General features: G+C 39.7%; 1 protein-coding gene across 6 annotated transcripts in view; it reads right to left on the bottom strand.

Annotated features, from left to right (window-relative positions):
- copg2 (COPI coat complex subunit gamma 2) overlaps positions 1 to 12,515 on the bottom strand; it is a 47,982-nt gene extending 35,467 nt beyond the window's left edge. For 5 of the 6 annotated variants that reach the window (XM_052033517.1, XM_052033520.1, XM_052033521.1 and 2 more), the window contains exons 1-4: positions 12,350 to 12,515; positions 5,866 to 5,918; positions 4,632 to 4,712; positions 2,473 to 2,544 (exon numbers count right to left, since the gene is read on the bottom strand). In XM_052033517.1, coding sequence (XP_051889477.1) covers positions 2,473 to 2,544; positions 4,632 to 4,712; positions 5,866 to 5,918; positions 12,350 to 12,392 — 249 coding nt within the window. In that variant the 5' untranslated portion in view covers positions 12,393 to 12,515. Of the gene's footprint in view, positions 1 to 2,472; positions 2,545 to 4,631; positions 4,713 to 5,865; positions 5,919 to 12,065; positions 12,327 to 12,349 lie in introns of those variants that run through there. The other variant, XM_052033522.1, reaches the window with a different exon arrangement.
- Between the last annotated feature and the right edge of the window lie 4,312 nt (positions 12,516 to 16,827).

Below are 16,827 nucleotides of genomic sequence, written 5' to 3'. Positions count from 1 at the left end.
TCACCAATAGCATGTCCTGGTCCAACCACATAGATGCCACAGCCAAGAAAGCTCACCAACGCCTCTACTTCCTCAGGAGGCTAAAGAAATTTGGCATGTCCCCTTTGACACTTACAAACTTTTATTGATGCACCATAGAAAGCAGCCTAACTGGATGCATCACAGCTTGGTACGGCAACTGCTCTGCCTGGGACTGCAAGAAACTGCAGAGAGTGGTGGACACAGCTCAGCACATCACGGAAAACAGCCTCCCCTCCATGGAGTCTGTCTATACTTCTTGCTGCCTCGGTAAAGCAGCCAGCATACTCAAAGACCCCACCCACCCCTGACATTCTCTCTTCTCCCCTCTCCTCTGGGGCAGAAGATAGAAAATACTGGAAGCATGTACCACCAGGCTCAAGGACAGCTTCCATCCCGCTGTTATAAGACTATTGAACGGTTCCCCAGTATGATAAGATGGACTCTTGACCTCACAATCTACCTCTTTATGACCTTGCACCTTATTGTCTACCTGCACTGCACTTTCTCTGTAGCTGTTACACTTTACTCTGTATTCTGTATTGTCTTACCTTGTACTACCTCAATGCCAATGAATTGATCTGTATGATGGCATTCAAGATAAGTTTTTCACTACACCTCAGTACAAGTGACAATAATAAACCAATTCCACTTGCTGTAGAATGCCCAGCCTCTAACTTGCTCATTGCCATGGTATTTACATGGCTGTTCCAGATGAATTTCTGGTAAATGGTGACCAACAGGATGTTGATGCCGAAAGACTTGGTGATGATAATATCACTGAATATCAAGGGTAGGTGGTTAGACTCTCTATTGTTGGAGATGGTCATTGCCTGGCACTTTTTTGGCATTAATATTACTTGCCACTTAAGGTGCCTAAATGTTCTCTTGCTGCACACAGGCATGGACGACTTCATTTGCTGAGGAGTTGCAAATGGAACTAAAGTTTGCATAATCAACTGCAAACATTCCCCCTTCTGACCTTATGATGCAAGGAAGATCATTGACGAAGCAGCTGAAAGCATTTGGGCCCAAGACACTACCATGAGAAAATCTGCAGTGATGCCCTGGGGCTGGGATTTTGACTTCCAACAACCATAACCATCTTCCTTTGTGTGAGATATGCTTCCAACTATTGGAGTGGTTTTCCTATGATGGCCGTGACCAGTTTTACCAGGACTCCATGATGCCACACTCAGTCAAATGCTGCCCTGATGTCAATTGGCAGCTACTCCCACCTCACCTCTGGAATTCAGTACTTTGGTCTACGCTTCAACCAAGGATCTGATGAAGTCTAGAGTGGAGTGATCCTGGCAAAACTTAAACTGTGCGTGGGTGATCAATTACTAGCAAGTAGGCGCTGCTTGCTAGCAACGTTGACAACAGTTCCTATTGTTTTGCTGATGGTTTAGAGTGGACTGATTGGGCGGTAATTAGCTGAATTGGATATGTCCTGCTTTTTAAGAACAGGACATATCAGGGCAGTTTTGCACATTGTTAGATAGATACCAATGTTGCAACTGCATTCCAACTCCCTTGCAATGAAGGATAAGATAACCGTTGAACAACTGTTTACTGCAAATGAATGTTAAATTTCTAATTTTTGTACATCAGAATATTCTAAATACCAAATTTACCAATTGCTTATATTTTTAAAATATTTGGCAATTCTATTTTCTAATTCATCTGTATACTTTCACTTTCCCACATTATACTTCATCCACCACCTGCTTGTTCCATCATTTAACTAATGTCTGTGCAGCCTTTTTACATTGTCTTCAGACCTGGCTTTGCAAATCAGCTCTGTATCATTAGAAAACTTGGATAAGTGATTTATATGTGTCGCGAATAGCCAGGTCACTAATGCTGATTATTGCAACCCTACAGGAGTTCCACCCTGCCATTCTGAAATGCCCAGCTTATTCCTAGTCTTTGTTTTTAATCATTTGTCAATTCTCACTCCATTCAAATATATTTCCCACCCACCACAATTAACCTTAGACAAATGGTGTTGGGATAACAGAAAAATAAATAAGATCCTAAATTTAATATATTGTACATTTGTTACTTAGAATTAATTTGAAAGCAGTATCCATTAATTCTAAATCACTATTTTCTTTTGAAAGAAACCTGGAAAGCTGCAATGTAACCCCTACAGCACTTACAGTGTGCAATTACCAACCCAAATTATTCCATAATACAAGAAGTGGAAGGAGGTGCAAATGTTAAAAACTGTACTTCTTCTAAACAAAAGTTTTAAAAAATTGTTTAGCAAAAGAACAGAATCTGAAATAAACTATTTAAATATACAACTTGAAAATGGAACATGCTTTCTCAATACATAATTAGTTTATCTGTCCTGTTGACATTGGGCAAAATTTTAAATACCAAATCATACTACAAAAACAATTAAAAATTTTCTTCACGGTCTTATTCCAAAGATATTGTACTTACATCATTACACTGAAAGAGCTTAGTCATTGCAAAGAAGGCTTCTGTGGCTTCTGTTGTTCCAAAATGTTCTCCCTCAAAAAGAGGAAAATAAAATTTAGTCGGGACATGTCACCTGCTCAAGCAAATAGCTTGACAAATGTGCCATCTGCTGGCCCTTTTGAAAATTGCACCTGCGACATAATCGTTATCATGCAAAAATTATCATGTTCCACTGACCAATTAGATTTTTTACCACAATGTCCTGGACAATATTTGTCTTTCAGTCAAAATCTCTAACCATACCAAGTAATGATCATCTTACTGTTTGTGCAAGCTTGCTGTGTGACAGCTGGACAGCTTGTTGCCCTATGTATCGGGCAGGAGGTACAGAAGCCTCAAGTCCCACACCACCAGGTTCAAGAACAGTTACTTCCCTTCAACCATTCAGTTCTTGAACCAACTGGCACAACCCTAATCACTAGAGTTTTGCAACACTATGACCACTTTGTTCACTTTGCACTGAAATGGACTTTTTTCTGTTCTAATTGTGTTTACTTATAATAATTGTGTATAATTTATGATTAATTTGTTTTTTTTGTGAATACTGCTTATACAATGCTATGTTCCTGTGATGCTGTTGCAAGCAAGTTTTTCATTGCTCCTGTGCATACGTGTACTTGTGCATATGACAATAAACTGGACTTTGACTTTTGACTTTGTTTACAGGACTCGACTACACTTCAAATAGATTTATTGGCTGTAAAATGTTTGAGGGTATCGAGAGACCGTGTGCAAGTGATTGCTCTCACAAAATTTGCAAGATCAAACTATTCCTGCCCACTGTGTTACAATGAATTGGGAGAAGTTTGGGAGGGGCAGGAGAGGGTCGGAAATAATGTCTTTGAACTAGGATGATGAATTAATAACGAGAACAGCAAAGTTGGCAAAAATAGTGAGACATACCTGTAATAGCCTGAATTTCTTATGGAAAGAACTGGGAAAGTCCCAGCAATTTTCTCCCCTTTATCCCTTTGATTTGCAAGTAGCAGTATCCATTAGTTAATCTAATATCCTATTTTATGAATCCCAGACTGAAAATATATCCCTTGGATGTGACATAGTTTGTGTTCCATGGAATTAAAGTAACTGGATTCCTTACACCAGATCAGTAGTAAAAGGAAATGTGGAGAGGATAAAGCCCTTCATGAAAAAATTTATAAATTATTGTCTAAAAGTGTGATCAGCTTCCACATGACACCCTAGTTGAAGTAAGCCCATGAATTACTTTGGTGATCTTGCCCTTGAAAGTCTTAATTACACCAATTTAAATGTTGTAACCTCTTCTGACAGCTCGTTCCATTTACCCACCACCCTCTGTGTGGAAAAACTTGCCCCTCAAGTGCCCTTTAAATTTTCCCCCTTTTACCTTATATCTAGCCCTCTTGTATTCGACTCCCCTGCACTGGGAAAAAAAGGCTATCCACCTTATCTACGGTCCTCATGATTCTATATACCCCCATAAGGTCACCCCTCAGCTCCACAGGAAAACAGTCCCAGCCTATCCAGTCTCTCCTTATAACTTAAGCCCTCCAGTCCCAGCAACATCCTTGTGAATCTTTTCTGTACCCATTCTAACTTAATCACATTATTTTTAATCCAAGTATGACCTCACCAACATCTTGTACAGTTGTAACATGACATCCCAACTCTTGGACTCAATGCCCTGACCAATGAAGGCAAGCATGCCATACACTTCCTTCACCACCATACCTACCTGTGTAGCCACTTTCAGGAAGCTACGTATTTGGACCCCTAGGTTTCTCAGTTCTACAATACTCCCCAGGGCCCTGCCATTCATTCTTGTGAATTCTGCTTATGCTGCTTATCTGATGCTATGTGCCTGTGATGCTGCTGCAAGCAAGTTTTTCATTGCACCTCTGCATGCACATACTTATGTATATGACAGTAAACTCAACTTTGACTCCATGTGTATGTCCTGCCCTGGTTTAACTTCCCAAAATGCATCACTTCACAACGATCTGAGTTAAATCCCATCTGCCATTCCCTTGGCGACTTTCCCAGTTGATCTAGTTCCTGTTCTAACCTTAAGACAGCTTTCTTCACAGAAGGCTTGGAGATCTCAAGTTAGACAGACAATATTAAAATATTTTACTTCTTACCTGGTTGAGAAGGTAGAGGATTTTTGTAAGGATATGCAAGCATCTTCTTGGATTTAATGGTGTTTCATTGAATATACGGGCCTGTTAACGATAAAAAAATGGCAATGTCACAAATATGAAAATCTTCTCATGACTGGGTGAAGAAGAACTTGGTAATGTAATTACTGCATTTAATTTCTTCTGCCTTCTACCTATCACAGACCTTTCCTTTGTTCTTTCCTACTTCATCGCCCCCTCCTTCTCTGCACCTGACTTCTCTTCCATGGAAAGGCCATTGCTGAAACATTAAACATTTTCTCATTCCACTGATGACACAATGATGTGTCACTGTGTTGTGTGATATGACCGACAAAGCAAAAAGTAGGAGGGTAGTCCTTTTTATTGTCACTGCAATTCTGCTTTGAGGCTTTAAGGTGGTGAGAGATTTTGAAAAAGATTATTCCCTCTGGTAGGTGGTACAGTAACTACAGGTCACAGGTTCGAAAATCATTGGAAATAGATTTGGGGGGAAGATAAAAACTTTATGAATAAGATTTGTCTTTAAGATTTAGAAACCACTCTCTGAAAAAATGGAGAATTAATCCATGGACAGATTTAAATGACAGTTGGATGCATAATTAAGGAAGTTATAGGTTACAACTAAAAAGTGGGGATATTGGACCAAGCACAACTGCTCTTCCAAAGAGCCAGCTTGAACACAACAGCAGAATGGTCTGTCATTCTACCTTTAATCTTCCTGTTCCTAATTCCATTGTGATTATTAGCCTTGAAGCTGTATTTTCATTTTGTTCTTTTTCACAAAATGTACTGCACATGTTCTCTCTTCCTTGTTTAATCTACATTTTGCAAAATTCATCCATGCCTCTCTGAAATCCCTTAGACTTCTCCTTCTGGTTGTATTAGTACCTTACTGGATAATCACAAATTATAGCTTTGTTCACTCTTTGGCTTTGTATAATCTTTTTATTTACATAGAATATAACACAGATCTTTGGGGCATATCATAAGGCTTCGAATAGTCATATCTTGTCAATCCAAATAAATACATCATTTACTCCTCCACTTTTCTTCATCCCTCAGACCTGTAACGCAATATTCACACATTTCTCTATGTTACTTTATCAAAATATGAAGGGAGAGGAACAGGACACCTTAAGTGTTTTCTAAATGAAACCATGAACAGTGCCAAAATATTTTTAGCCATATTCTTCTACTTTTGATGTAACAGACTTGCCTCTTGAAGGACAGCACTTTTTTCCAGTTGCTGGTAAGGATTGGATCCACTTCCTAAACAGAATACAAGGAATGATGCAAAGACAGCTTGAGATTAGTAATGTACAATATATTAACTGATTCAAATATGTCTCAATAAATATATGAGCTCATTATTCATGTTGATATGATCTTTCAGCATAGCTTCACATATCCTCAGTAGTGACATTGTCAGCCTGTAAACATTTTCAGAGATCAGAAATTCCTCCATGGGTTTTTTATTAGTCAAAATTAACACTTTTGTTGCAGAGAAAGTAGTGAAAAAATATCCAGCATTTTCACTAAGTGTCTCTCCATGATTAGTCAAAATACCTTCCAGATTTCCACAGATTAGGCAAATATATCTTTGCAATTTTCCATCTGTCAAGCACCACCCTGAATCTATTGAAGTCTGGAAGATTATGGCCAGGCCTCTAATTTTCTTTCAGCAACCTAGGATGCATCCCATTTGGATTAGGGGATTTATCCACTTTAAGGACAATCAACCATTCTAATACCTTTTTTTTAAATCAAGTTTTAGCTCATCTAGAAGCTCAACTACATCTTCCTTTGCTCAGACTTCAACAGCATCTTCTTCCTTGGAAGAGAGTAGAGTACTCACTTAGTAAATTTCATTTTTGGTTTCTGATCAACCCCAACTCTCTGACAGCCTTTTTCATGTTCACATGCCTTTAAATATTTTTGGATTCCCTTTTAATATTTGCTAAAAACTTTTTCTTCATACTTTCCCATTTAGTTTTTTCACATCCTTTCTGAACTTTTTGTAATCAGCCTGGTACTCACTTGTGCTAAGAACCTGGCATCTATCATATCCTTTTTCTTTTCTTACTCTCAAAAGCTTTAGTCATCCAGGGAATTCTGAATTTAATTCCTCTGACTCATGAGTGTGAAAGAGGCAGGGTACATTGAAATGTGTTAAAAATAGGCAGAAGGGATCCTGGGTTGTATCCAGAACAGAGCAAGAAAATCATGCTGAATCTTTATAAAACACTGGTTTGGTCTTGTTGTTTCTGGTTCTGTTGTTTAGGAAAGATGTAACAAATTTTAGAGAAGCTACAGAACAAATTTACTAAAATGATTCCAGGCTGTTAATATGTGAATACATTGGAGAGTTTGGGATGCGCTCGATGGAACAGAGGAGATTGCAAGGGAATCTGATTGAGGTATTTCAAATCATCAACGGTATAGTAGAGAGGAACTGTTCCCATTGGCCAAGAACTAGGGGCACAGAATAAAGATGACCAGCAGAAAGACAAAAAGTTACACAAAGAGAAACCTTTTGGTTTGGTTCTGATGATGCACTGGTAGGGGAAGAGTGAAGGCAGATTTAATTGTATCATTGAAAAGTGAAGTTTTAAAAGGAAAGGAAAATGTTAAAGAAAAGAGTTTGCAGGGTTATGGAAAGAGGGTGCGGGAATGGGACTAGCTGGATCGTTCTTACATAGATCTGGTATGGATGAGGCATAGAATGCCCACCAGTGCTATAACAATTCTGTGATAGGACAAAAGAAAAATACAATTATAATTTATAAAATTGCACATGATAAAATAGGTCAAAGTCACCATGGTTTCCTTAAGGGGACATCTTGCCTGACAAATCTGTTGGAATTCTTTGAGGAGGTAACAGGCAGGATAGACAAAGGGGAGTCAGTGGATATTGTTTACTTGGATTTTCAGAAGGCCTTTAACAAGATGCTGCACATGAGGCTGATGAACAAGATAGGAGCCCGTGGTATTACAGGTAAGGTACTAGCATGGATAGAAGATTGGCTGACTGGCAGCAGACAAAGAGTGGGAATAAAGGGGGTCTTTTCTGATTGGCTGCCGGTGACGTGGTGTTCCCCAGGGGTGGGTGTTGGGTCCACTACTCTTCACGTTATATGTTCATAATCTGAATGACAGAATTGATGGTGTTGTGGCCAAGTTTGCAGATGATACAAAGATAGGTGGAGGAGCAGGTAGTGTTGAGGAAGCAGGGAGTCTGCAGAAAGACTTGGACAGGTTGGGAGAATGGGCAAAGAGGTGGCAGATGGAATACAAAGTAGGGAAGTGTACAGTCATGCACTTTGGTAGAAAGAATAAAGGCGTAGACTATTTTCTAAATGGGGAGAGAATTCAGAAATCGGAGGTGCAAAGGGACTTGTAAGTCCTATTGCAGGATTCCCTAAAGGTTAACTTGCAGGTTGAGTCAGTAGTAAGGAAGGCAAATGCATTTCGAGAGGACTAGAATATAAAAGCAAGGATGTAATGCTGAGGTTTATAAGGCATTGGTCAGACCACATTTGGAGTATTGTGAGCAGTTTTGAGCCTGACATGTAAGGAAGGATGTGCTGGCATTGGAGAGGGTCCAGAGGAGATTTAAGAGAATGATTGGGGGAATGAAAGGGTTAACATATGAGGAGCATTTGATGGCTCTCAGCCTATTCTCACTGGAGTTTAGAGGGATGAGGGGAGATCTCAGTGAAACCTACCAAATATTGAAAGGCCTGGATACAGTGGAATGTGGAGAGGATGCTTCCAGTAGTGGGTGAGTCTAGACTAGAGGGCACAACCTCAGAATAAGAGGACATCCCTTTAGAACAGGGATGAGGATGGAACAGGGAGGAATTTCTTTAGCCAGAGGGTGATGAAGCTGTGGAATTAATTGCCACAGACGGCTGTGGAGGCCAAGTCATTGGATATATTTAAAGTGGAGGTTGATACATTCTTGATTAGTAAAGGTGTCAAAGGTTACGGGGAGAAGGCAGGAGAATGGGGTTGAGAGGGAATAATAAATCAGCCATGATCGAATGGTGGAGCAGATCAATGGGCCCAATTCTGCTGTTATGTCTTATGGTCTTACATAATCTACCTAATAACATTCACAAATACATTCTATTACCCTTGCAACTGCAGCAGCTCTATCAACTCTGTCACAAACATAACTCATTATTATTATTTCCAGCCCAATGTATAGGAAAACAATATGTTGAGAAACAGATTGTAAATGCTGAATGAACAGCAAGTTTAATTTAATTTTCTGGTCTGCACTTAACCCTCTTTCACACATCACTGGATAATTAGGTATGCATTCAAATCAACAAATGGAATGCATTAATAGAAAAAGGCCTCGGAATGATAACAGTCACATTTAAATTTACAATGCAATTAAATAAACTAACATTTGTCCTAAATCTTACAGAATTAAAAAAAATCTTTATCCAATTGGCTTCCCATGAGAATAATAATTGTATATCTCTCAAATGTGGTATGAAAAATCTAGTAAAATACAGTATGTAGATTTCCCCTGAAAAAGCAATTCCATTAACCTTGAAAACCAAAAGGATTATCTTCTCTTCCAGCCTCACTGGCCTATGGTTGCAACTTCAAGTCAAAAACACCAATCACAAATATAAGTTACGTACCTAATGGCATTTATATTACTGCCTCTGAGAGCAGATTTTTTCTCCACTGAAAACTAAGCTTAAAATAAAGATTATAATGAGTGTACCATTTTATTCAGTATGCAAAATAAAGAGTAAGTGGCCAATTGGAAAGCCAGATGATTGAAGCACATACTAGAAGACTAAATAAAAAAAAGTAAACAATTCACTCTAGGAGACGGCAAGCAATGATGATAAAATTCCACAGAAAATAACTGAAGAAAAGACCAGATTTGAATTGCATACTAACCTTTTGTTGATAACTTCATTTGCTGCACATGTAACTATTTGGAATCTGATATTTTCAATCTACAAACTCCTGATATAGCAAATAATTCACCTCATATGAGCGAGATGACAAGTTGTGATCAGAAAGTTAATTACAAGTAATGTAATTGAAAATCTGTTGGCATATATTTTAAAACTTCTAAAAATCTTTCATGGTCAATAAGGCACCACTTGGGAGGTTACAAAACCATGTAGATCCCTACTCAAATGCTGGCTTCCCAACATTTATGCCCTCATCCAGCAAGGTCTCGGATTCAATCCAAATCTGTGTCAATCTCAGCCAGATTGGTTAGTAGAGAAAAAAGTAAGCATTTGACTGCTGTCTGACAAAATCTGCTAAAGGATGCAAATACTTGAGAACAGAAATAGCTTTTGATCACCAGCCAATATTCTTTATTCATCTTAGAAATACAGACAGATTGGAAACAGGCTATTTACCCCAGGTAGTTTATGTCAGTATAAACTCGACCAAAACATAAACAGCCTATTCACATTTTTCCATAAGCAAGCAATTAGGTTTAGAAAGCAGGGGTTTGTAAAGCTGATTATCCCTGACCACAGGGTTTAATTCTGAGTTAAAAGAATTCTATTGGAGCATTACTGATCTGATATTGGGAAATTAGCAGAAGATATCCCTGTGGCTGCCCACAATCCAGAGCAGATTAATGTTCCAGTGATAATGAAAGACAATGAATTCAGTGCTGTCAAATGTGATGCCCATTGTTACAGATGAGTTGAAAACATAAACCATACTGTCTCATTTTTACTGGTCCCTAAAGATAGATTAAGAATCTCAATGAAGGTATCAATCTATCTACTTGCACCATTCCAATACTTTGTATAACTTATTGTTAGGAATTTTGTAGAAATAGTTTTGTACGACCTTACTGTTGACAAAATCTGTATGTAATTTCTGTAACTTTGAATTCTTTTTAAGCATTCCCGCACCTCTGCTCTGAATTTCCTATGTCACTTGATGAGATACCAAGGGGCTGATGATACCAGTGGAATAAGTTTAGCAAAGGGCAAATACTTTATGAAAGAGACCAGGAGAAAAGAAGCTTTATTTGAGGATAAGGATTAGGATGATGCTCCACCCTATTAAAATAGTTACCAACTAAGCAGTCACTGTAATGCTTCATATTAATCTGCAGTCAATCTCATTTTCAGTTGACCTACAAGTTGGCAGTGGATTTTCCCCTTAAAGCCCTGCAGCCCTTGTACTGATGTAGCAATGAAATATTAGGATATCTGCCCAAAACTGGGAAAAGGGACAAAAAGGGATGTAGAAATTAAAAGTGGCACAGGAGACTAGAATTGGAAAAATGCGGAGATCTCATAAGGTTGTAAGAGTGGAAGTGGTTAAAGAAATGGAAACCAAGGCCAAGATGGGATTTGAAAATTATGCAAAGGATAAAATGGAGACATTGATGGAGAGGGAACAAATGGAAGTCAGCCATCACCTCCACATTTCACTCTATGTAATGCATCATTGTGACATGGCAAATGTTACCACTCCTTCAAAGCTGCTGGTTAAATATGATGGATTTCATTATGATGAAATCATCCAAATTTACAGCACGGAAATTTGCCCCATCATGTCCAAGCCAGCCAAAAATAGACTTTTAGATTAATCCTACTTACCAGCTCATGGTTGATAGCCCTGCAATTATGGCTCTGCAAGCATTCATCCAAATATACTCTGAAAATTCCTCCATCAGCACAGGAGTAATAAACCTTGAGCACTTGATATGAATATGCACACAGGAAGAGTTTAGGGTAAGGGACCTCCATGTTCCCTCTCCACCAATGTCTCCATTTTATCCTTTTCATCTTTGTTTTCAGCTTTGGGGTGAGTGCATGACTTGTGTCCAACCAGTACAGTACTGGAGTAATCACTCCCAAGGTAGCAAAAGCATCAATGAAGTTTCAAAAATAGACAAAATGAGGCCAAGGTGGAAAGAGGTGATATTACAGAAATGGAAGCAATCACTTTTGGTGATGAAGAGGACACAAGGGCAGAAACTCATGTGGGATCAAACAGGATGCAGAGACTGAACATTGTTTATCGTATAGTGGCCGGGGTGATACAATCAGTGGTAAGGAAATGGGGTTTGCAGTGAGCATGGCATGGCATTGGTCTTCCTGTGCTTCACTGGAGAGTAATAAAGTAGGTCATTGGGAACCCAATAGTCTCCTGAAATGCCATTGAGTTCAGTAACCACACTCCTTTACCCCCACTGCCCAATCCGAAGACCACACACTACATACACGAATCTGTTTAATGCTGGTGGTTATATTTGTGGACATCACTCTCAGGGGCTCCTGTTCAATAAATAATTTTATTTAAAAGTGAAGATCCTGGAACTCTTAAAATAAAGCAGAAAATTTTGGAAGCAACATGTCAGTGTCCGGCTCGGAGCTGAAACATTTTCCCCAGACGCTGCCTGACCTGCTGAGTGTTTCCAGCATGTTCTGCTTCTTCCACCTGCTCAACAAGTCCGACACGTTCAAAGAGAAAGGGCTGAACCGTTCGCACCGAGGTGCACAGCCTCCCCGCCGGCAGAATGCGGGGCGAAGTGGGGCCGAGGGCGGCAGCAAATAACGAGGCCTGCGGTCTCACTGCGAACGGGCGGCGCTGCTCGGACACAGCGAGGCCTCTGTCGCCAAAGACTCTCAACCTTCACAAGAATCAAAGACCGCCAACAATTATGATTTAAAAGTGTTACCACTGACCGGTCTCCTCATCTTTCTTGTCGAACTTCTTTATCATTTTCATGGGAAATACTGAAGTAACTATGAGGCCCGTTGCCAGAGAAACGACAGCTAACCACACCCCCTACAGGACCGAGAGCGACCTGATACGGCCTTCGGGGCGGCATCGCATGTTGCCTAATCCCCACTCCTCATGGTGAGTCACAGGTCAAAGCAAAACGAATTCTGCCCCTTACAGTAACCGACACCCATCAGTAAGACTAAGAAACAGTAGGTGTAGGAAAAAAAGTCAGGGTACTTGAGCCTTTTCCTCATTTGAACAAAATCATGGTTGATATTCAACTTCAATTACGGTTTCCTCCCCTGTGCCCTGATTCTTTTGATATCCAGAAATCTATCAATCTTGGTTTTGTATGTAGTCAGTAACTGAGCTGCCACAGCCGTCACAGGTAAAGAATTCCAAGGATACAATGAAGAAATTTCTTATTTCAGTTTAAAATAACCCTCCCCTAACTTTGAGACAGTGACCCTGAGTTCTAGCCAGGGGAAACATCCTCTTTTGTGTCTACTCTGTAAAGCCTTCGAGAATTTTGCATGTTTCAATGAAGTCATCTCTCATTCTTTTAAACTCCAGAAAATACAGGCCTACCTTACTCAGTCTCTCCTTGAATGACACCATCCTAGAAAACAATATAGTGAATCTTCACAGCATTCCCCTGGTAGCGAGTGCAAAGGCAATAAGCCTGAAGTATTCCCCCAATTCTTTCTCCAATACATTGAGGACTGCATTGGTACTGCATCCTGCACCCTTACAAAACTCAAAAATGTCATCACTTTTACTGCCAATTTCCACTCTGCTCTCACATTTATGTGGTTGATCTCTGACGCCTCCCTTCCCTTTCTGGATCTCTTCATCTCCATCTCAGGGGAGAGATTAGCTATTAACATCTTTTACAAGCTCACAGACTCCCACAGCTACCTTGACTGCACATTCTCTCATTCTGTCTTCTGTAAGCAAGCAGTTTCATTTTTTTAGTTTCCTCGCTTTCATTGCATTTGTTATAATGATGAGGCCTTCCACTCTGGTGCCTCTGAAATGTCCCTCATCTTCGTGAAATGTGGCTTCCCCTCTGCCACAGTGGATGGAGCTCTCAACTGCATTTCCTCTATTTCCCACACGTCCACTCTCACCCCTTCTCTCCCAGGACAGAACAAACATAGAATTCCCATGGTATTCACCTTCCACCCCACCAGACTTATCATGTAATTTATTATCCTTCACAACTTCTGTCAGCTCAAACATGATCCCATCACCAGTCACATCTTCCCCTCTATTTCCCTTTCTGTATTTTGCAAGGACCACTCACTTTGTGACTCCCTGGTCCACTCTTCCATCCCCACCCACCACTCCCCATCCCACGGCACCTTCCCATGCAACCAGAGGATATGCAACACCTGTTCATTTATCTCCCCCACCATCCAGGGGCCCAAACCATCATTCTAGGTGAAGCAGTGATTCACTTGCACTTCTTCCAATATAGTCTACAGTATTTGATGTTCACAATGTGGCCTCCTCTGCATTGGAGGAACCAAATACAACTTTGCAGAACACCTCTGCTCAGTCCGCAGGGGTGATCCTGAGCTTTCTGTTGCAAGCCACTTTAATTCTCAATCCCACTCCCATTCCAACTCATCTGTGTCCTCCAATGCCATAGTGAGGCCCAATGTAAATTAGAAGAACAAAATTTTATCTTCAGTCTATGCACATAGCAGCCTTCTGGAATGAAGACTCAATTGTCCAGGTAAACTGTTCTCTCATTATTTTCAGTTATCATACTTGTATGTCCCTTTCTCACCCCGTTTCTTTAAAATGCCATGTCAGTATTCATGCTGATGGATTGATGGATTTCTGGATATAAAAAGAATCAGGGCACAGGGGATGAAAATGAAGTTGAGGTTGATTTCTCCTAAATTATTTCCATAGAGTCTTTTGTCTTACACTTCATCTCCCCCTCCCCCCCCCCCCCCCCCAGCTCTGTTTTGAAAATTGTGAACTCTTCACTCTCCCCCAGCTCTGAGGAAGGGTTGCTGACCTGAAACGTAAACTGGTTTCTCTTTCCACAGATGTGCTTGCCTGGCTATGTTCTTACAGCATTTCTGTTTTTGTTTAATATTTAAGACTGAGGGACTACTCAGTAGTGAACAAAGGACCTGGTACACATCAAGTATTCTTGGCTTTCTTTTACATAATATTACAGACAATGGTCTTTCGAATTTACCTTATTTCTCTTCTAACATTTTACACGGCTTTCCTCAAGTGACAGAACCACCATCCCAGAAACCAATTAGTGAATCTTCTCAGCATTCCCTTGGTAGTAATTACATACTTTTTTTTAGGAAAGGAGAGCAAGATTGTAAAAACTGGTTGCTGAAAGCATACTGAACCTACCTGACAAATAATAGACAGGTCAATCTACATCAATTTGTAAAATGAAATTAAGATTTATTATACAAATTCCTACTCTGGTTTATTCTGTTGCAGGAATACAAACTATGAAAGCCTTTCCCCATTTGCTTTCCCTTTGATCCTATGGAACTGTGCCCAAACAAGTAATTTGGGGTTTCTTAGGAAGCAGAGAGGAAGAAGACGATGAGGGAAAGAATGTTATCAAGGCTTTTGTGTTTTCATTACCAATGCCTCAGAATAATTTTTTTGTCACCTTTATTTTATTACAGTACATTCTTTAGATTTCACCTATGTTTTGCCAGAAGCAATTTTAATGATATAACACATCCGATTGTGGAAATGAATTTAAAGTTGCAGTTCTTTATATCTGCGTCCACATTTGATGCACGTTTGCTCTCACACCCTCTTTTCCCAGCTAGAGCAAGGATATCATTATCTTCATTAATGCTTTACACCCCACTAGCCTCCACAATTTCAATAATTTTGCCCTCCACAAATTCATAACCTTCAACAAGATCCCATTACTAGACATATCTTTCCCTTCCCTTTCAGCATTCCAAGGGACCTTTCCCTTCCCAATTCCTCTTCCAACTCAGCTGCCATACCCCTTCTCAAGGCACATCCTCATGCAACCACAGGAGATGAAACACTTATGCCTTTATCTCATCCTTTCCCACCATCCAAGGACCCAACAGTCCTCCCAATCATCAGCTTTGATGCAAGGGCATCCGTTTGTAACATTGAGTCAGTTTTTAATCTCTGCACAGATAATTATTTCCAGCATTCTCCTTTATTTCAGATTTCCATCAACTGTTGTGTTCTCCCTCTCACAATGATAGCACCTTTTCCCCCTCTTTTTGCTGGTCTCATTTATCTCCCACTATTTACACTTCTCCAGAGAGATCAGGTATGATTAGTAAGCATTCACCACCCTCTCTTAGCCAGCACCAACTGCATTTTTGTCAAGTGGACAGTCTTGGTTTCTACCCTATAGCAAACATTTCCCTTGTTCTCTCCACTCCTCTCTCTGCATGCAATTTAAAAAAAAAGTTTTCTCATTTTTCTGGTTTTGATGAAATGTCATTGATCTGACATGATAAATGTTTTTCTTTGCCTACACATTGCCTGACCTGCTGAGTGCTTTCCACATTTTCTGTTTTTTATTTCAGATTTCTACATTCAACATTTACAAAACGGAGGTTGTCTACCAACCCGTCTTGCAACATAACACCACACTTCCTGCAATAAAAGTCCACGTGAAGACCCTGGAAGGCATGAACCACATCCCATCTACACTGAGCATTGTCCCTCGTAATCACTGACAATCAACACTGATCAAACCCAGATCTTTGGAATCAGAATCAGGTTCATTAACACTGACATATGTCATGAAATTTGTTGTTTTGTGGCAGCAGTACAGTGCAAGACATAAAGACATAAATATTACTATAAGTTACAAAAATAAATAAATAGTGTAAAAGAGGAATAACAAGGTAGTGTTCATGGATACATGGACCTATGACCAACAAATAACCAAACATCATTTTGTGTACATTCAGGAATTTTTATAATTAGCGGGAGAGGTAGGTAAAGTGCTTCACAAGGCATATGAGTTGCTTTTTTTTCTTAGCAATGACATAAACAGGAAAGTTATGCTAGAAATCTATATAGTGCATATCAGTCCATAGCTGGGGTATTGTGTACAACACTTGTCACAATATTACAGAAAAACTGAAATTGTATTGAGAAGGTGCATCATTTATGAGCACATTTCCAGGGAATTTTAACTATGAGGAAAGATTGATTAGACTGAGGTTAATCTCCTTTGAACAATTCTGAAAGGTGGGATTAGGCTAGGTAGCTCCTTTTTGAGCTAAAGCCATGATGGGCTAAATGGCCTCTTTCTGTATCATATATTTTCTGTGATTCTATTCTATTAAACACACCTCTTTTCATATAATTGTTGATACAGCACAAGTCTGTGCCAGTTAATTTAAAGAGGTGCCCTGTAGCCCTACTCTCCGGTTCTTTC

Source organism: Pristis pectinata, chromosome 19 (genome assembly GCF_009764475.1).
Source record: "Pristis pectinata isolate sPriPec2 chromosome 19, sPriPec2.1.pri, whole genome shotgun sequence".
NCBI lineage: Eukaryota > Metazoa > Chordata > Chondrichthyes > Rhinopristiformes > Pristidae > Pristis > Pristis pectinata.
The sequence above is the reverse complement of the archived record's forward strand: the minus strand, read 5'-3'. Positions and strand labels throughout refer to the sequence as shown.